At 42.2% G+C, this 22,144-nt stretch overlaps 1 protein-coding gene across 1 annotated transcript in view; it reads right to left on the bottom strand.

Moving 5' to 3' along the window:
* Positions 1–2,258: 2,258 nt before the first annotated feature.
* LOC129695783 (E3 ubiquitin-protein ligase MARCHF3-like) overlaps positions 2,259–22,144 on the bottom strand; it is a 69,399-nt gene continuing 49,513 nt past the window's right edge. The window contains exons 3-5 of the mRNA XM_055633087.1: positions 16,281–16,485; positions 3,795–4,004; positions 2,259–3,230 (exon numbers count right to left, since the gene is read on the bottom strand). Coding sequence (XP_055489062.1) covers positions 3,072–3,230; positions 3,795–4,004; positions 16,281–16,485 — 574 coding nt within the window. The 3' untranslated portion in view covers positions 2,259–3,071. The remainder of the gene's footprint in view (positions 3,231–3,794; positions 4,005–16,280; positions 16,486–22,144) is intronic.

Raw genomic sequence — 22,144 nt, 5'->3', positions numbered from 1 at the left:
ATTAAACTACGGCCTGATGTGAATGCTCCACCTTTTACGTTGACTGTAGACAACCATCAAATCTTCCAGAAAGTGATTGAAGGTCACAAGTTTGGAAATGAAGTGGTTAGAACTTTAAAATGTTACATATTGAATTATGTCTCAAACTGAGAATCTATTTCAGTGCAGGCTCTATAAAATGATGAGCTCTGGCAGCCTATGTTAAACCAAATGGACTTTATTTAATTTCTATTAGTAGAATAAATACTAGAAACTTTCACATCAGTACAATTATGCATATAATAATAACCAATATTAAGAAATGTGAACACTAATTGGAAGCATAAATCACTTCTGAAACTTCAACATTTATTTATTTAAATAACGTTTTCAATACTAAAAATCACATATATATATGTGTGTGTGTGTAAACTGGACTTTAATTCTGAGCAGTCTGCTTTGTTGCAAAGTTATTAATATTTAGTCACTGAATTTAATAGGCAATAGTGTTGCCAAATGAAGAAATATTTAATCAAATTTATTTTAAGGACTACTGCCATGGTGATATTATGATTAATACATTCAAATTGAGAGCAATTACATAATTTTACTAAAATATTTAACTTTAAATTGCATCCCTCCCCATAACTGAACGATGATGAATTATGGAGAGCTGGATTCCAAATTTGGAAAACATTTCAAAATATTTTATGGAAATGATATTACAACATATGGACTATTACACCAAATTCACAGCACCAACATCAAGTATATAATCCAATGAGGATAAAAATAATCCAAGTACATTCATTTCAATTAGCAGGTAAATTATATTTTATTTAACTAACATTTACCACCAAATCACTTCCAGTGAAAAATATGTGTACAACTATTGTGATGAAGATTACACCTCTTAGATAGGTTGCCAGTTTTTTTTTTAAATCATGCGAAAAAGTCATCAACATCAACCCATCACTGGGAACAATGGCAGTGAGATTTTGGGTTTCAGGCTCACAGTTTAAATTCAGTAGCGTGAGACCAAGAGGTTGGTTGCTTTGTAATTAAACATTGGCAGTCCACCTTGTACAAAGAAAACAGCTAAATCCTTGAGCAAAATGCTGAAGCTATCAGTGAGTCAGGCAGCATCTGTGGAGGGAATGGATAGGTGATATTTCAAGTTAGTATCTTTCTTCAGACTGATGGAGTGGGAGGTGGGGATGGGGCAAAGCCTGGCAAGTGGTATATAAATAGATGCAAGGGGTCATGATTGGCAGAAGGGTTGAGTTGTAAAGGAAACAAAAATGTGCTGATTAAGGAAGAAGAGGAATGAAATGTTAAATTGGAGGATTAGGCTCGCAATCGGGAGCTCCACCCAACCGTGGTGGACAGAGTACAAGTTTCTGGCAAAGCAGTCTCCTAGTCTATGCTTGGTCTTGCCGATCTAAAGCTGGGCACATCGAGACCACCGAGTGCCATGAGATTGGAAGAGATGCAACTGAACTGCACTGGCACAATTGGCATGTACCTGGTAAAATGACAGCAATGGAGTGATTCGACTTTGAAATTGTTGCACTTGCATTCCAAAAGCCAAACTGCTGGAGGAACTCAGTGGCCAGTTCTCATCTGGTGGGGAGGGAGGGGGAATGGTCAAATTACATTGAGTCAGGACCCTTCTTGCATCGACCCGAAATGTCACCCATTCCTTCTCTCCAGAGATGATGCCTGTCCTGCTGAGTTACCACAACATTTTGTGCCCTTCTTCAGACCGATGGTTTCAAGGGCAGAGAGCTGGTTGAGAGAGCTGAGGGGAAAGAGTGGAGCAAGAACTAGTAAGTGATCGGTAGATTCAGGTAATGCGTAGTGATTGGCAGATGAGTCAGGTGGGAAAGAGATGGTTGGAGACATCAACGGAGGATAGAGGAGACAAAACAGAGCAGATGGTGGAACCTGATGAGGAGTGAAATGTATCAGTGGAAGGGAATGAGTTGTGGATAAGAATGGGCAACTGGGAAATAGGGAGGTGTGGAAATCAGAGGAGATGAGCAGGTTGGGGGATGGCTATCTGAAATTGGAGAATTCAATATTCATCTACCCCAGTGGAATGTAAGTGGTTCTTAGTTTGCATGTGGCCTCATGGTCACTTAGTCATATCCTACAACCCAATAGCATGAACACTGAATTGGCCAATTTGAGATTACACCCACCACCCTCCATTATCTATTCTATCGCACTCTCTTCCCCCCCCCCCCCCCCCCCCCCTTTACTCCAGTGGTGCGGTGTGGAATGAGCTTCCAGTGGAAATGGTGGAGGCAGGTTCATTGGTATCATTTACAAATAAATTGGATAGGCATATGGATGAGAAGGGAATGGAGGCTTATGGTATGAGTGCAGGCAGGTGGGACTAAGGGGAAAAAAAGTTGTTCGGCACGGACTTGTAGGGCCGAGATAGCCTGTTTCCGTGCTGTAATTGTTATATGGTTATCACCCTTCACCCTCCTCCATCTGCTGATCTTCTACTCTGTGTCCCCAATTTTCTTCCTCACCCACCCTGTTCCCTGCCACCCACTATCCCTACCTCTGGTTTTATGTCTCACTGCTCATTTTCCTTCCTTATTAGATTCCACTATCTGCTCCCTTTTGTCTCCATTTCCAGGTTTGATCACCACATATCTCCCTAATGACTCATGTGCCACTCATCCTTTTCGTAGCTGTATCCATTTATCACTTGCCAGATCTTGCCCCACCATTTCACTACCAACTTCTCTCTACTCCATCAGCCGGAAGGGACCCAATCTGAAACATTGTCTTCGCAATTCCCCACACAGATGCTGACTGACCTGCTGGGTTTCTCCAGCATTGTTTTTTGCTCAGGATGCCTGCATTTGCAGTCACTTGTGTCTGCACTTGCATTCCATTTCACATAAACAAAATTATTGTCCATTTACACAATTCTGAGAAGAAAATTATAATATAGTGGCTTATTTGCTTGAAAAAAAAAATTGTGAAGTCAGGCTATATCCTGAAGAAAGGTTACCAAATGTATCTTTGGTTAAATATCAGAATTTTAAATACAGAATTGTAAAATTGACAGATTACACTATTGTCTCTTCTGAGTTTTTTTTCAATGAATGTAGACCAAGAAGCAGTTGATGAGTAGACGATGCATCTGATGATTTGGGAATAAGCAATATTACTCTTTGGTTGGTTCGACGCCACTCATTGTACAATCGACAGTGGTAACGGAATGAAACCTGATTTTAAAAAAGAGGAAAAATAAGTTAAGTAAATTTTCAGTTATTTCCACAACAAAATAGTAGGGAAAAAGCAAGTGCATAACTATCTCTAATCCAGAATAAATTCTTTATGCTGCCATTCCATATGATGTTACTAGTGGTCCATGGGCTTGGCTTCAATTTTCAACATGGCCATTTGGATAATTTAAATTATTAATTGAATACACTCAAAGTTAGCAATAGCACTGATTAAACCATTGAATTATAACGCATCATGGAACTCAGAGGGAAAGTGTGAAGTATTGTGTACTTTCCTCTGACATTTAGGTACGAGGTGGATTAAATAACTAACAAGCAGATCATTAACGTTAACACTGTAGGAAATTGTTACTTGTATACATCATGCACTATAATGGCAACAATCAAGCTAGGGGTAGATGGGAGGACTTTCAATAAATTGAATACTTCATTGCTTTATTAAATGTTTCTATCTGTTGGATGGACAGATATAATAGACAGCTAAATGTTTCTACTCTACCAAATTGATTTATAATCAATGCATAACAGATAAATTATACTTACAAGAGTCCAAAAGAGATAAATAGTAAAAAGTGCAACAGTTAAGGCAATGAGTCCAATAGCTTCTAAGCGGCTGCTGAAATGTAGATGGTCAACTGCACCTCGTAAACACAACCACCCCGAGATTGTGGCCAGAGGAGTTATAAACAGAAAGCACACCATGTCACCAAACAATGTCCGCTTCTCGTGTTGTGGGCCTGGATTTCTCAACCACTGTATTTGAAGGAAAAGTGAACAAAAATGTTTTGGTTTAGTGAAAGTTTTTCAAATTCCCTCACATACACAAACAATCAAAGTCGAAATGTGCGAGTTTCCCAAACGTCTCAATTCTAATAAAAATCGCAAACTCATGATCTTTTTGAAAATGTCTACGATTTGAGCTCAGTTTCATACTTAATTTTAAACAAATATTTGCCTTGCTAGATTTGGGTACGCATGAGTAGATTTCACATGGAAAACCACAAGCATTCTGTGACGGGTTTGTTCTGCAGAAGAATTCTGGATAAATAAGCTTTCCCAAATAGTTTTAAAACCCATTTTCTGCAATATTGTCATATTGATTACTACCAAATTTCAATCTGACACAACAATAGCACCACTGTTAATCCTTATATTGAAGAGAGAACATTTATCTGTAGCAGGCGCTGTGGAGCATTTTTTAAAGTGGGGGGGGGGCTGAGTTATCACTGACCTTTTGGGTACCCAGTGAGTGAGTGAAGCAACCAAGTGGGGGAAGGGTGTGGTGCCCCCTCCCCCTCCCATGGTATCGACCTTTTGAAATTTGATGTATTAAAATCATGTTTTAGTGCATTGTAGAAGTATGATTTCAATGTTTTTTGTTTGAAGTATTTTCAAGATAATGTAGGGCCTACATGAGAGATAGGAGCAGGTGATTATTATTTTTGTTATTGCTCGACCTCCAAAAACTGGGGGATAATAATCCAGGCCATCCCCCACCTCAAAAAGTGGGGGGATATATCCCTCATCCCCCCCCCCCCACCGGATCGACACCAGTGCCTTCCACGGTACAGAAAATATGACCAAAACAAATTTGAAATGTGTTATAATTTCGTGCTATTATTTTTTGTTTGTAGTTGGAAAAATGGACAAGAAATAATCATAACATTTCTTGATTCAGGTGTGTATATATTTATATTATGGTTATATGGACACACTTATCTGTTTTGTAGTGAATGCCTACTATGTTCTGTGTGTTGAAGCAAAGCAAGAATTTCATTGTCCTATCAGTGACACATGACAATAAACTCACTTGAACTTGAACCTGATTTTGCAAAGTCAAACAAATTATGTTTTGCTCAGGGAAAAAAAATCTGAGTATTTTTAAAGTATGCGTTCTCCTTTTGATGTATATTTCATTTTGATTTGAATTTAGAATCATCAAACCTTGACATTAATAAAGGGGCTATATGTTTGTGGAAACATTACTTTTTTTAAAGTAAGACTTTCGAGAAATCTAAAATGCATTCAAAGTACACATTTCAATGCACGGAGTCTCTTGCCCAGAGTCGGTGAATCGTGGACCAGAGGACAGATTTAAAGTGAAGGGGAAAAGATTTCATAGGAATCTGAGGGGTAACCTTTTCCACACAAAGGGTGGTGGGTTCTTGGTTCTTGGTTTCTTGGTCCAAAATATTCCAAATAGAATTTAAACTGGAGGTGGTGAAGGGAGGGCTTAAGCCAGAAAGGGTTATTGGGAAGAAAGAGCTACTTTAAATTTAGTTGCATCGGGTTGGGTAACTATAGTTGGATGGAGATTATTCCATGCTTTAATTGTGCGGGAGAAGAACGAATTGCTGTACACATCTGTCTGTAGCTGGGATCACAAATTGGATCGAATGCCCTCGTCTGCCCCTAATTGGTTTGGGTTTGGTGTAGGTCTTGTAGTCTATGTCGAGCTGACCATTTAACATTTTGTAAAAACAGGTCAAACGGTGAGCTTCACGTCTGTCTTGGAGAGGCTTCCACTCCAGAGAATTCAGAAGTTTGGTGACACTCGCTTCTCTCTCATAGGTGTTAGTAACAAATCGAGCTGCCTGTCTTTGGACACGTTCGATGGAAGAAGGGTGTATGGAACAAGCTGCCAGAGTAGGTAGTTGAGGAAGGGACTTTCCTAACATTTAAGAAACAGTTAGACTGATACATGGATAGGACAGCTTTGGAGGGATATGGACCAAAAGCAGGTAGCGTAGCTGGGACATGTTGGCCGGTGTGGGCAAGTTGTGCCGAAAGGCCTGATTTCACACTGTATGACTCTATGACTACATTATACCTCCACCATGCATGAATGCTTCAAAATCAAGTGGTCGAGTTTTATTGCCATATACTCAAGCATAGAAACATAGACAATAGGTGCTGGAATAGGCCATCGGCCCTTTGAGCCAGCACTGTCATTCAATATGATCATGGCTGTTCATCTAAAATCAGTATCCCTTTCCTGTTTCCTCCCCATTTCCCTTGATTTCGCTAGCCCCAAGAGCTAAATCTAACTCTTGAAAACATCCAGTGAATTGGCCTCCACTGCCTTCTGTAGCAGATAATTCCACAGATTGACAACTCTTTCGGTGAAGAAAGTTTGTTCTCATCTTAGTCCTAAATGGCCTACCTCTTATTCTTAAACTGTGACCCCTGGTTCTGTACTCCCCCAACATCAGGAACATTTTTCCTGCAGTTACAGTAAGTGAAAATCTAGCAGGCAAACAGGATGCTTTCTCCAACCACCCCGATTTGAAGGCCACTATCTTCCACCGCTTCTACCCAGTGCTTGGTACCTACTTCCAGCAGCCACTGGTTGCCCTCCAGGATGCACCGAGCCACAGCCTGGTCCACCAGGGCGAATTCGGCGCAGAGACTCTCTCGGCAGCAGCGCAACGCTTCCGATGCCTCTGACGGCCTGGGACTCTTGCACTGAGGCTGCTTCATGGACGGAGCTGCAGCGAGCATCTCGCCAGCCCAGCAAACACTCGCCAGCCCCGGCTCCCCATCCGCATCTGCCCCTGCTTCTGTTTCCATCCCTTCCTCCGCCCCGGCTCTCCAACATCCACGACCAGGTTGCTCAGAGCACTGCAGTGCATCGTCCAAAGCCGGAGACATTGAAACATGTCTAGCCAAAAAAATGGGGGGGGGGGGGGGTGCAGCCCCCCCCAGCCCCCCTGGTTCCGCGGCTCATGTGTAGCACCATTCATAGGTAAAGTCTGGCAGATCCTTTGTGACTGGAAAGGCATTTACATTAAGGATCTCCATGGGCTTCCGTCCTGTCTCTTGCTGTTTCTAATAAATATAAATATTTAGATTTAAATATGTGGCACAGTTTGCAAATTATACAGAACATTGGTGGCGTGGTAGACAGTGAGGGGGGAAGTGACAAACTGGTTAATTGGGCAGAAAAGCAGGAAATGGATTTTAATCCAAAGTGAGGTTCTGTAATTTAGTTACTGACAACAAGACGAGGAAGTACAGAAAGGATATTATAGGAACAGAGAAATCTTTTAATGTATGTTCCAAGGTAGCTCAAGGTCAAATAACATGTTACACAATACACAATACAATACACAATACAATTTATTTGTCACTTGAACCTCATAGAGGCTCAAGTTAAATGTTGTTTCTGCAGTCATACATACAAGAAAAAAAGACCCAAGACACAACACAATTTACACAGACATCCATCACAGCGCATCTCCTCCTCGCTGTGATGGAAGGCAAAAAAAACTTATCTCTTAGTAAGGTGGTTAAAAATGTAAGCGTGGTGTTTTATTTTGTTAGCTGCAGAGAATAGAATAGAATGAGGCAATATAGAATGTAAGAGCTTGGACATGTAGAACTCTATATATGATGTTTTTAAGAAGGAACTGCAGATGCTGGAAAATCGAAGGTAGACAAAAATGCTGGAGAAACTCAGCGGGTGCAGCAGCATCTATGGAGCGAAGGAAATAGGCAACGTTTCGGGCTGAAACCCTTCTTCAGACGCTAGTTGCAGACTCTATATGATGGCCACATCTTCAACACTGTATTCAGTTCAAGACACCACCTTATAGGAATGATATGCTTGCACAACAGAGAGACCATGGAGGAGATACAAGGAGATCCCAGCACTGGAATATTTTAGATGAGGAAACAGGATTTACTGGGGTGATTTTCCTGCTACAGAAGCGGCTGAGGGAAGATTAAATTGAGATATTAAAAATTGAGAGGCGTTGAAAGAGTAAGTAAGATTGATCAATTTCCCTTTGCAGTAGAAACAAAAACACAGAGCATAGATCTAAAGTAATTGATAGTAGGATTATTTCACCAAGGACATGCCAAGGGTTTGGAACTCTGTATCTAAGTGCAGTTGAGACAGACACCCATTCAATTAGTACTTAGGCGTGCACTTGTGCAGGTTACGGGTGGAAGGTTGATTTAAACTGGATAGCTTTTTGTCAAACTAGCATGGGCATGTTGGATCAAATTACTTCCTGGCATAAATATTGAGGAATCATAGATTACAGAAACAAATTGTTTGGTCCATCATGTTCATGCAGTCCATCATATACCTATCTATGTTAATTCCATTTATTGCCACTTGTTCCATGACCTTCAATGCTTCGGCTAGTTGGGTGCTTAAACATTATGAGATTACTTACAACATAATGAGATTACTACACTAACAAAGCATTCCAAGTTCCAGTCATCCTGCGCATTAAAAATATTCTTCACATCCCCTCAAACCCCCTCACCCTAAACTTATCACTTTTAATTTTAGATACCTCTGCCAAGGGGAAAGTTTCCTACGATCTACCCAATCTGTGGTCGAACTATTTAAAGACAAGTTTGCAGAGACTAAAGATGGCATATAACGATGCCATGAGAACACTGCTAAGGCAACCTAGATGGTGTAGTGACAGTAATATGCTTGTGGCTGCAGGAGTCAGTACTTTAGAAGCTATCCTAAGAAATCCCATGTATAAATTCATTTGCAGGATAAATGACTCTAAAAATGTAATTATTGTGGCCTTGTCAAACATAAGGGTTAGCACTACACACTACAAATCCCAGCTGTGGAGACACTGGTATTGTTGTCTCGTTGTAGGACATTGATCATTCTTTTAATCTGGATTTTTAACTCATGTATTGTGTTTTTTTTTAAATATAATTAATGATGCTTTTATAAGTGATATACTAAGATTTTATATGTACTTTATGATATTTAATATGCAATGCATTTTTTATGTAATGTTGCCCCTTTTCTGGACCTCGAGTCCATAATAAAGTTTATTATTATTATTTATGCCCCTCATAATTGTATGCACCTTTAGTTGGACCCCTCCACGTCATCCACTCCAAGGAAATTAAATCCAACCTATCCTCATATGACCTAAAGTGCTTTCCAATCAAAGACATTCAATGGAGTTGTTGAACAGTGTCACAGGATTTATTTATTTTTGTCTACATCCGAAAACGTATCTGTACATATATTAGTCTCTCACTGTAGTATTCGCTTAGTTTGCATGTAAAAGACCCTGGAGAGGAGTAGGAACCTAAGACCTGAATGAAAAGGAAGTACTACTATCTTTGACCCAAATCTGAATGAAATTACCCAGCCAGAAACTAATTTGTTCCAGAGTTAATGGCCCACTTACACAATTGATATATCTAACATTTAATTTGTCTCATCTGTTACGTAACTGGATGAATAGTACACGTGGACTTCTGTACATCGCAACATTTAAGACACATTTAAACAAGTACATGGACAGGATAGATCAAAGATCGTAGAGGGACAAGATAGACCACTCCTCGAAAAACGCGTAGTATGACGTGTGTGACCGTCGACGCCATATTGTTAAGCATTTATTGGGCTGTAATGGCGTCCTCAGCTAAATCTTCATCTCACTGCTCCGCTATCAAGTATTCTAATCGTAAATCTAAACGACCCAACCTGTCATTCTTTAGGTTCCCCAATAAAAAAGAAAGGTGAGAAAATATTTTTATTATTTTCAGTCGATATTCTGTCGTGAAAATGGTATTTTCTGTTCTCCCATCAACGGCCATTGGGAAACATTAGTCGGTACATTAGAAAGTTCTTAGACTTATTTTTAATAGTTCTTTACTCACCACAATAATAAAGACAATTTTAACACTTCTGTACGTTTTTGGTTTTGTTTTGTAAGGGATTAGTCTGCACAATATGGCCCGCGGACACATCAGGTCCAGTGACCAGGAGATTTTTCGAGTCCGAGAATGGGCGGCTGTTACCCATTATATTCCTCGAACATAGGGACATAGCAAACAACACTCACATACATACAAGACATCACAAGCCCGCCGTGAAGAAGGGTGCAATCAAATATTATATAACTCTGCTCTATCATCTTTGGGTGCAATGGTGGGTCGGGGAGTTCGGCGGCGATGGTCGCAATCAAAGATACTAGTGGAGCTCTGCTCTATAATCTTTGGTCATAATGGGACGGCTGCGTGTTATAATGTGCTATCGTTCCACTCTCCCTCTTCCCCCTTCTCCCTCTCCCCCTTGTCCCTGTCCCCTTCTCCTCCCCCCCCCTTCTCCCTGTCCCCCCCTTTTCCCCTTCTCCCCCCCCCCCCTTCCCCCTCTCTCCCTTCTCCCCTTCTCCCTCTCCCCCTTGTCCCTGTCCCCCTTCTCCCTCTCCCTCTCCCCTTCTCCCTCTCCCCTTCTCCTTCCCCCTTCTCCCTCTCCCCCCTTCTCCCTCTCTTTCTCTCTCTCTCTCTCCCCTCCTCTCGATCTCTCGCTCCCCTCTCTTCTCTCGGTCTCTCTCTCTCTCTCTCTCTCTCTCTCTCTCTCCCCCTCTCTTCGCGATCTCCTTCCCTTCCCTCACTCCCACCCTTCCATCTCTCCCTCCCTTACCTCTTCGTGAGAGTTGGCAGCTCTGCTATGCCTTGGGTCCAAAAAAGGATAGATAGAAAATACTTAATTGTCTTTGTAAGAAGATTTTAATAAGCTCTTCTACATTTAAGGTAAATTGACATATTAGAGGCAAAACACATTTTCAATATACAGGTCTCTCCACACAACTGAAAACAATTGCATTTAAGTGATATATCATCCATTGTTCAGGCAAGTAGCACTAGGTTACAATAAACTTCCTGCATATTCCAGGAATTCATCTCATAAAAATGGGAGAGGCTTAAATGCATTGTAAAATCATAAATCCATGTTGACTTGGACTAATGCTTTTACTGCTATCCAAATGCCCCATTATTACATCTTTAATAATTGACTCCAGCATCTTTCACACCACCAAAGTCAGGCTAACTGGTCTGTAATTCCCCATTTTCTCTCTCGCTCCTTTCTTGAAAAGTGGGATAGCATTAGCTATCCTCCAATCCACAGGAACTGATCGTAAATCTATTGATCGTTGGAAAATAATAGAAACATAGAAATTAGGTGCAGGAGTAGGCCATTCGTCCCTTCGAGCCTGCACCGCCATTCAATATGATCATGGCTGACCATCCAACTCAGTATCCCGTACCTGCCTTCTCTCCATACCCTCTGATCCCCTTAGCCACAAGGGCCACATCTAACTCCCTCTTAAATATAGCCAATGAACTGGCCTCGACTACCCTCTGCGGCAGAGAGTTCCAGAGATTCACCACTCTCTGTGTGAAAAAGGTTCTTCTCATCTCGGTTTTAAAGGATTTCCCCCTTATCCTTAAGCTGTGACCCCTTGTCCTGGACTTCCCCAACATCGGGAGCAATCTTCCTGCATCTAGTCTGTCCAACCCCTTAAGAATTTTGTAAGTTTCTATAAGATCCCCTCTCAATCTCCTAAATTCTAGAGAGTATAAACCAAGTGTATCCAGTCTTTCTTCATAAGACAGTCCTGACATCCCAGGAATCAGTCTGGTGAACTTTCTCTGCACTCCCTCTATGGCAATAATGTCCTTCCTCAGATTTGGAGACCAAAACTGTACGCAATACTCCAGGTGTGGTCTCACCAAGACCCTGTACAACTGCAGTAGAAACTCCCTGCTCCTATACTCAAATCCTTTCGCTATGAAAGCTAACATACCATTCGCTTTCTTCACTGCCTGCTGCACCTGCATGCCTACTTTCAATGACTGGTGTACCATGACACCCAGGTCTCGCTGCATCTCCCCTTTTCCTAGTCGGCCGCCATTTAGATAATAGTCTGCTTTCCTGTTTTTGCCACCAAAATGGATAACCTCACATTTATCCACATTATACTGCATCTGCCAAACATTTGCCCACTCACCCAGCCTATCCAAGTCACCTTGCAGTCTCCTAGCATCCTCCTCACAGCTAACACTGTCCCCCAGCTTAGTGTCATCCGCAAACTTGGAGATATTGCCTTCAATTCCCTCATCCAGATCATTAATATATATTGTAAATAGGTGGGGTCCCAGCACTGAGCCTTGCGGTACCCCACTAGTCACTGCCTGCCTAATGAAGAACTCAACCATATTATGGTCACTCTTGCCCAAGGGGGCAGTACAACAAGATTGCTAACTAACCCTTCCTCATTACTCAATACCCAGTCTAAAATAGCCTGCTCTCTCGTTGGTTCCTCTACATGTTAATCATATGTATAAATATATATGTATGTGTATATATATGCATGTATATGTATATGTGTGTATATATGTATGTATATATATGTTTATATGTGTGTATGTATGCATATAAATGTATCCATATGTATGTGTGTATTTGTATGTGTGGATATGTATGTGTATATGTATGTATGTATGTGTATATATGTGTGTGTATATATGTATGTGTATATATATGTGTGTGTAAATATATATATGCATATATATATTATTACTATATAATTATATATATAATTGCCTTTATGGTTTATGTATATCATCTTACAAGACAAATAAATTAATAGCGATTATTTAAATCAAAGTAGCTTCTGATACATGAGAATAAACTATTATCTCTAACTTGCCTCTCACACACAGACACACATTCATATAAATATATTAAATATATATACGTTAAATTTAATTTTTTGCAGTGTGTGTTAAAGCAATACAATGCAAGGGAAACTACACAAAGGAGGGGTCTGTTCCCGCTACAAGATACTTGAGGATCTTTGCTTTGGATCAAAGATTATAGCGGAGCTCTATAATCTTTGCTTTGAATCACAGCGGGTGGAATACCGGAAGTCGAGTGTCGCTGTAACAAATGGCGGCCGTGACGTTCCGTTGCGTACTACACGTCAGCCCATTGAATTTCGAAGGAGTGGTCTATCTTGTCCCTCTACGATCTTTGGGATAGATTGAGAGGGATAGGGGCCAAATGCAGACAGGGGCAACTAGTGCAGATGGGGCATTCTGGTCAGGATGGGCAAGTTGGGATAAACATAGAAAATAGGTGCAGGAGGCCATTCAGCCCTTCGTGCCAGCACCGTCATTCACTGTCATGGCTGATCGTCCCCAATCAATAACTCGTGCCTGCTTTCTCCCCATATCCCTTGATTCCACTAGCCCCTAGAGCTCTATCTAACTCTCTCTTAAATCCATCCAGTGACTTGGCCTCCACTGCCCTCTGTGGCAGGGAGCTCCACAAATTCACAACTCTCTGTGTGAAAACGTATTCATCAAGGGCCTGACTCCTTAACTTTATGACAACCAGTTTTCATCAAGTAACTAATATTTCTGAATGGGTTGATGAGTTATAGCAATGAATAAAAATGTTTATAAATTTTAGAACAAGAATGTAAAGATGATGAAAACTGGCATGAGGCGTGACAGGGAAAGGCTGGTGATGTGCAATTTGTTTCCATCTATCTCCAATTCCTGCTGGAAAATTACTACCGTGTGCAAATTCTTCACAGGTTTTGAATTCTGCACCTCCTCTCACATCAAATCATTTATACATCATTTTCTTTTGTGTCTTTTTTTGTTACCTTAAATTTGTGGGGGGGGTTTAAGTCTTGGACTTTTACTGCATTAGGACGTTTTCCCTCATGTATTCTATGAAAACTTGATCATTTTGAAAAGCAATTTTAGATTTCCATCAACGTAATTTATTGAGACCAATCTCATATTGTTTGTGTCCTCTCCATAGATAGCAATTGTTCGCTCAACCTCTCATCGTCTAACAGAGTCTAGTTCATACCTTCTCTCTGCATTAGCCATTTTTGTATTTGTCTCTTGTTTGCAGTTCACTATTCTTTTTATGCATCTGGGACTCTATTGACCTTTAGGTCAGTGCAGTAGTACAGCAGCTAGTGCTATTACCTCTGCATTCAAGTTTGGATCTTGGTATGCACAAATTTTGCATATTTCTCCTGTGACTGTAGGGGTTTCCCTCCAGAGCTTTGTTTTTTTACCCACTCCCAAAGATTAGCAAACGGTTATTAGAAAATTACTCTAGTGTAGATAGGTGTCAGGAGAATTGGGTAAATTTGATAGACATGCTAGGGTGAAGGGCGCAGATGAGAATGGGGCAAATGAGATAGGTGTCATAGACTCTGTGGTGTGAACCACCTACTCCTGTCTCACAAGTAAATGTGAAATATGAAATTCATTACCACAGTTGGAACCCAGGCCCATGAGACAATTCAATTCCGTAATGTGCACATTTTTTTTTTTTTTTTTTTTTTTTTTTTTTAATATTTTATTTTATTAGAAGTAAGCACAGTCATATGGCACCAAAGTGCCTAATATATATTTTCATAATACATTTTATGTACAACTTCTTTTTTTTTTTTTGTTACATTGAAAAAAGATGAGCATAAGAAAAAGAAGTTAGATAGTAAAGGATAGAAAGATGTGAAATATATAGTGTGTGAAGAAAGAAAACGAGTAAATGAAGAAAGTTGAGAGAGAAAATAGTGAAAAGAAAAGGAGATCATTATTTATAATCTTGACCAACCCTCGTCCAGTCCTGAAACAGTTATTTTTTACAATTGTGTTGCACCATATGATTCCATCCAGCTTGCCTGCTAGATTTTCACTTACTGTAACTGCAGGAAAAATCTTAAGCAGTATCTCCATGCTTAGCTTTGCATCATCAGCAATATTAAATCACACAAGAACTTGAAAATAGGAATTCATGTTCATAAGCGACAGGAGCAGAATTAGGCCATTTGGCCCATCAAGTCTACTCTGCCATTCAATCATGGCTAATCTCCCCCTCCTAACCACATTCTCCTGCCTTCTTCCCATGACACGTATTTTAAAATAAATCTATCTATCTCTATCTCTGCATTAAACTTTTCCATTGACGGCCTCCACAGCCTTCTGTGGCAATGAATTCCACAGATTCACCACTGTGGGGAGTGGGGAGAAAGGAGTTGTCAATGATTCCGATCAAAACCTTACATCATTTGATTCTACAAGAACAGTTTCTCCCACCTACTGCACGAATACCTTAATTTTTAAGTATTTAAACTTGTGTATCTTAAGTAGAATCTTCAATATAAATTTGCTTAGTCTCTTTCCTAATTAATGGTTTCAAATTCACCCAAGGCCTATCCAGTTAGTTATAAAGATTGAACATTAATTTTATATTCCAAGTTTTACTTATAAAGCAAATAATTAATCTAAATTTAAAAAAAATCTTATGATCTTGTCTGGTCACTTTAAAAGAGTTGTGTGCAGTATTTTCCCCAGATGTTTTCAGGGCTTTGGGGGGGAAAAACGGGATGAGACTAGTTTGACTGTTGTGATATTGATAGTGTATTTGATACCTTGGACAATTTCAGGGCAAGATCATCATACCAAATAGAATGCCAGGAATATGGAACAAGGAAATACATGCCCATACAATTATTGATAGTGAGCTTGAAAGAGTTAGTTATTAATTGATTGTTGTCATATTTAAGCTTTCCTGGTGTAAAAAGCCAATTGTAATGCATGATGGGATTTCGACAACTCCCATCATGACAAGGGTTTTTTTTAAACTAAAGTTGAATAGTTCACAGCTCTCTTACAAGGTGTTTTAATGTAAGTTGAAGAGGTTAATCAGTTAAGAAGCGGTCCAGAGGATGCCATTGGGGTGACTGGCTTTTGGCAAAGAGTGAAAAACAACTCCATATCTGTACGTATATAAACTTGGGTGTTCTGGTATTTCTTTGTGTGTGCTGCTGGAGATTCAGACGTGAAACTGTTGCTTCTGGGTCTTTAGGTCCACACCCGTCAGACGTTAAATTAAAGCTTTGTATGGTCTTAAGAATTTGTACTTTGTCTATCTTTTTAAGTGAACTTTTTCAAGCTTTAAATATTAGGGTGCAAAAGTTTAAGGTGAGAGGGGAAAGATTAAATAGGAACCCAAGGGGCAAACTTTTCACTCAGAGGTGGTGGGAATATGGAGGGTGAAGAGGGTTTCTTTGAAAGTGACTCTAGATTTTGTGCAATTGGAACCACTTACTGGCAACACTACCCTCACAAGAACAGTTACAAAAAAAACGTAACCATTACTGCACAAAGCAAGCAAGTTTTTAAAATGTTTTTGGCAAATAGAACTGAAATACTGACCTCTACTAATGGCCTCGGTTTCCGTTCCACTGAGAACTTGAAGTGACAGAGTTCACAGTAACTGGTGTTTGAAGAAGAAAGCCAGCGTTCCAAGCAGCTCCTATGAATAGTTCCCAAAGTCCCTGTACATTCACATGCGGAGAGCAAGTCTTCCTGATTGCTGCCTTCATGACAAATCCTACACATAGGCCAGTCATTGAATGTGCTGCAAAAGAAATAGGTTAATTGTCAATGTCTGAAACTTAAAGATAACACGTGTGAATCATGGCAGTTGGATTAATATCAGGATGGTATAAATAAACCACCAGAAAACATAGCAGTCTCCCCATATCTTAATAGATAGTATCCCAGAGATGGTATTGGGTAGGCTAATGGGACTGAAGGATGATAAATCCCCAAGGCCTGATGGACTGCATCCCAGGGTCCTCAGGGAGGTGGCTCTAGAAATAGTGGACACATTGGTGATCATTTTCCAATGTTCAATAGATTCAGGATCAGTTCCTGTGGATTGGAGGATAGCTAATGTTATCCCACTTTTCAAGAAAGGAGCGAGAGAGAAAACGGGGAATTACAGACCAGTTAGCCTGAGTTTGGTGGTGGGAAAGATGCTGGAGTCAATTATTAAAGTGGTAATAATGGGGCATTATAGTAATAATAGCAGTAAAAGGATTAGTCCAAGTCAGCATGGATTTATGAAAGGAAAATCATGCTTGACTAATCTTCTGGAATTTTTTGAGGATGTGACAAGTAAAATGGATTTAGGGGAGCCAATGGATGTAGTGTATCTAGACTTACAGAAAGCCTTTGATAAGGTCCCACACGGGAGACTGGTGACTAAAATTAGAGCACATGGTATTGGGGGTAGGGTGTTGACGTGGATAGAAAATTGGTCGGCAGACAAGAAGCAAAGAGTAGGAGTGACGTGTCCTTTTCAGAATGGCAGGCAGTGGCGAGTGGAGTGCCGCAAGGCTCGGTGTTGGGGCCGCAACTGTTTACCATATATATTAATGATTTGGAAGAGGGAATTAGGAGCAACACTAGCAAGTTTGCGGATGACACAAAGCTGGGTGGCAGTGTGAACTGTGAAGAGGATGTTAGGAGGTTGCAGGGTGACCTGGACAGGTTGAGTGAGTGGGCAGATGCGTGGCAGATGCAGTATAATATAGATAAATGTGAGGTTATTCACTTTGGTGCCAAAAACAAGGGGGCAGATTATTTTCTCAATGGGGTTAGGTTAGGTAAGGGGGAGGTACAGCGAGATCTGGGTGTCCTTGTACACCGGTCACTGAAAGTTGGCGTGCAGGTACAGCTGGCAGTGAAGAAAGCTAATGGGATGTTGGCCTTCATAACAAGAGGATTTCAGTATAGGAGCAGAGAGGTTCTTCTGCAGTTGTATAGGGCTCTGGTAAGACCACATCTGGAGGATTGTGTACAGTTTTGGTCTCCTAATTTGAGGAAGGACATCCTTGTGATTGAGGCAGTGCAGCTTAGGTTCACGAGATTGATCCCTGGGATGGCGGGACTGTCATATGAGGAAAGATTGAAAAGACTGGGCTTGTATTCACTGGAGTTTAGAAGGATGAGTGGGTAATCTTATAGAGACATATAAAACTATAAAAGGACTGGACAAGCTAAATGCAGGAAAAATGTTCCCAATATTGGGTGAATGTTGCTGGACTGTGGCCCAGAACCAATCTTAGAATAAAGGGGAGGCCATTTAAGACTGAGGTGAGAAAAAACCTTTTGACCCAGAGTTGTGAATTTGTGGAATTCCCTGCCACAGAGGGCAGTGGAGGCCAAATCACTGGATGGATTTAAGAGAGAGTTAGATAGAGTTCCAGGGGCTAGGGAATCAAGGGATATGGGAGAGAAGACAGGCACGGGTTATTGATTGGGGACGATCAGCCATGATCGCAATGAATGGCGGCTGGCTAGAAGGGCCGAATGGCCTCCTCCTGCACCTATTTCCTATGTTTCTATGCTTCTATCTTGAGAGATTATTTATTGTATATATTATTGTATGTATTATTGAAGTAATATTTGCAGATAAATTAATCTTTTTGTTTCTTATTTTATTAAAGCAACAATACAAAGGTTCTGTGATCTGAACCCATACATGAAAATGTTTCCAAATCCTGCTGTAGTATGGCAAAGTGTCAGAGGCAATAGATCTGAATCTATTCTCCGTCTAATTTAGATTTTAGTTTTAGAGATACAGCACAGAATCATATAACCATATAACAATTACAGCACGGAAACAGGCCATTTCGGCCTTACAAGTCCGTGCCGAACAACTTTTTTTCCCTTAGTCCCACCTTCAGGCCCTTCAGCCCACCCAGTCCGCACCGACCTGCGATTCCTGCACATTTACACCATCCGATACACACTAAGAACTATTTACACTTATTCCAAGCCAATTAACCTATAAACCTGTATGTCTTTGGAGTGTGGAAGAAAACTGCAGATCTTGGAGAAATCTCACATGGTCACAAGGAGAACGTTCAAACTTCGTACAAACAGCACCCATAGTCAGGATCGAACCTGGGTCTCCTGCACGGCAAGCACTGCAAGGCAGAAACTCTACCGAAGCGCCACCGTGCCGCTCTATTCACTGTACCCAGGGCTGCTAACATTGGGTGAGAGTGTCCCCCTCCCATTGGTATGGAACATTTGCATTTTTCAGCTTGAAATTGTGCAATATGGTGCATACTGTAGCGAGTCTTTTAACTTACACTTGAATGCAATATATATGCTTTAAATTGGATTGGAGCGTTTTTGAAAGGGGGAGGCTGTGCAATCATTGATCACTGGCCTTGGGGGTACCCGGTGAGGGAGTGGAGCAACCGAGTGGGGAGAGGGTGTGGAAGAAGGGTGTCCCCCCTCCCAGGGTAGGAACTTTTTGAAATTTGATGTATTAAAATCATGTTTTAGTGCACTGTAGAAGTATGATTTCAATGTTTTTTGTATGAAGTATTTTTAAGAGGTAATTTTTTAAAGGGTAACTTTATCCACACAAAGGGTGATGGGTGTATGGACCAAGCTGCCAGAGGAGGTAGTTGAGGCAGGGACCATCCCAACATTTAAGAAAAAGTTAGACTGATACATGGATAGGACAGGTTTGGAGGTATGGACCAAAAGCAGGTAACGTAGCTGGGACATGTTGGCGGGTGTGGGCAAGTTGCACCGAAGGGCCTGTTTTCACACTGTATCACTCTATGACTACATTATACCTCCACCATGCATGAATGCTTCAAAATCAAGTGATCGAGTTTTATTGCCATATACTCAAGCATAGAAACATAGAAAATAGGTGCAGGAATAGGCCATCGGCCCTTCGAGCCAGCACTGCCATTCAATATGATCATGGCTATTCATCTAAAATCAGTACCTCTTTCCTGTTTTTTCCCCATATCCCTTGATGTCGTTAGCCCCAAGAACTAAATGTAACTCTCTCTTGAAAACATCCAGTGAATTGGCCTGCACTGCCTTCTGCGGCAGAGAATTCCACAGATTCACAACTCTCTGCGTGAAGAAAGTTTGTTCTCATCTCAGTCCTAACTGGCCCCCCTTTATTCTTAAACTGTGACCCATGGTTCTGAACGCCCCCAACATCGGGAACATTTTTCCTGCAGTTACAGTAAGTGAAAATCTAGCAGGCAAGCAGGATGCTTTCTCCAACCACCCCCATTTGAAGTCCACTATCTTCCACCGTTTCTACCCAGTGCTTGGTAGTTACTTCCAGCAGCCACTGGTTGGCCTCCAGGATGCACCGAGCCGCAGCCTGATCCATGCCGGTCACATAGACATAGACATAGAAATTAGGTGCAGGAGTAGGCCATTCGGCCCTTCGAGCCTGCACCGCCATTCAATATGATCATGGCTGATCATCCAACTCAGTATCTCGTACCTGCCTTCTCTCCATACCCCCTGATCCCTTTAGCCTCTCCATACCTGGGCGAATTTGGCACAGAGACTCTCACGGCAGCGGCGCAACGCTTCGACGCCTCCGACGGCCCGGGACTCTTGCACTGAGGCTGCTCCATGGCCGGAGCTGTAGTGAGCGACTCGCCAGCCCGGCAAACACTCTCCAGCCCCGCTCCCCGTCCACATCTGTCCCCGCTGCTGCTTCTGCTTCCAACACCCGCGGCCCATGCAGTTGATATGAGTTTTGAAATTTTCGTTGATCACAGAATTTCTCACAACAGAGCGAGAGAAATTTGTGATCAGCGTGAGAATTTGGTGAAATGTGTGATTCTCACGCTCAAAGCATGGGAGTTGGCAGCCCTGCCTCTCTATCCCCCTCTCCCTCTCCCCCCTCTCTCCTCTCCCATTCTCTCTCTCTCTCTCTCCCCCTCACTCTCATCCCTCTCTCTCTCTCGCCTCTCTTTACCCTCTCTCTTCTCAGCCCCTCTCTCTCTCCTCTCCCCCTCTCTCTCCTCTCCGTCTTTCCTCTCACCCTCTCTCTCCCCGTCTCCTCTCTCACTCTCTCCCCTTCCCTCTCTCTTCTCTTCCTTCTCTCTCTCCACCCTCTCTCTGCCCCCCCTCTCTCTCTCTCTCTCTCTCCCTCTCTCTCTCTCTCTCTCTGCTCTCTCTGCTCTCTCCTTCTCTCTGTCCTTCTCTCTACTTCTGCTCTCTCTCTCTCCCCCCTCTCTCTCCCCCCTCACTCTCTCTCTCCCTCTTTCCCCTCTCTCTCTCTCTCTCCTCTCTCCCCCTCGCTTCCCCCCTCTCTCTCTTTCTCCCTCCCCCTCTCTCCCCTCCCTCTCTCTCTTCCCCCCTCTCTCTAATATCTCTCTCTCTCTCCACCTCTCTCTCCCCCATATCTCCCTCCCACCTCACTCTCCCTGGCTCTCTCTCTCCTCTCTCTTCTTTCTCCTCTGTCTCTCTCCTCTTTCTCTCTTTGCCCCCCCATCTCTCTCTTTTCCCCTTTCTCTCTCTCCCCCCTCTCCCCCCTCTCTCTTTTACCACCCCTCTCTCTTCCCCCTCTCCCACCCTCTCCACCTCCTCTCTCCCCTCACCCATCTCTCTCCCCACCTCACCCCCCTCCCTCCTCTCTCTCCCTGATCTCTCTCTCCATTCACTCCCCTCTGTCTCTCCCCTCCCCCCCCCTCTCTCCTTCCCCCCCACTGTCTCCCTGTCTCCTTCCCCCCTCTCTCTCTACCTCCGTTTGAGAGTCTGTCCCTTCGGCACAGAGACTCTCGCGGCAGCGGCGCAACGCTTCCGACGCCTCCGACGGCCCGGGACACTCGCACTACTCCATGGCCAGAGCTGCAGCGAGCGACTCACCAGCCCGGCAAACACTCACCAGCCCCGGCTCCCCGCATCTGTTCCCGCCGCTGGTTCTGCTCCCATCCCTCCCGCAGCCCCGGCTCTCCAACACCCGCGGACCATGCAGTTTATCCGAGTTTTTAAATTTTCGTTGATCACAAAATTTCTCACCACAGAGCGTGAGAAATTTCTAATCACCGTGAGGGCGTGAGAGTTTGCTTGAGGGCGTGATTCTCATGCTCAAAGCGTGAGAGTTGGCAGCCCTGCTGTACCCCAGTGCACATGTTAAGTTTTATGTTGCATGCCATCAAGTCCACAGAAAGACTATGCATGATTACAATCAAGCTGTCCACATTATACAGATTCAGGGTAAAGGGAATAACATTTAGTGCAAGATAATGTCCAGTAAAGTCTGATTGAAGATAGTCCGAGGGTCTCCAATGAGTCCAAGGGTCTCCAATGAAATCCGAGAGTATCCAATAGTCACTACACAAAACATGCTTACTGTAGAATAAGTTTACATAAGCAGCTTCCATTATATATCCAAATTCTCAAATTTAAAATTGTAGTCAACAGGAAGTTTTCCAGAGGGAAGTCAA

The sequence above is a fragment of the Leucoraja erinacea genome, chromosome 3 (genome assembly GCF_028641065.1).
Source record: "Leucoraja erinacea ecotype New England chromosome 3, Leri_hhj_1, whole genome shotgun sequence".
NCBI classification, from domain to species: Eukaryota; Metazoa; Chordata; class Chondrichthyes; order Rajiformes; family Rajidae; genus Leucoraja; species Leucoraja erinaceus.
Note: the sequence above shows the minus strand (reverse complement) of the source record. Positions and strands in the feature narration are given on the sequence as shown.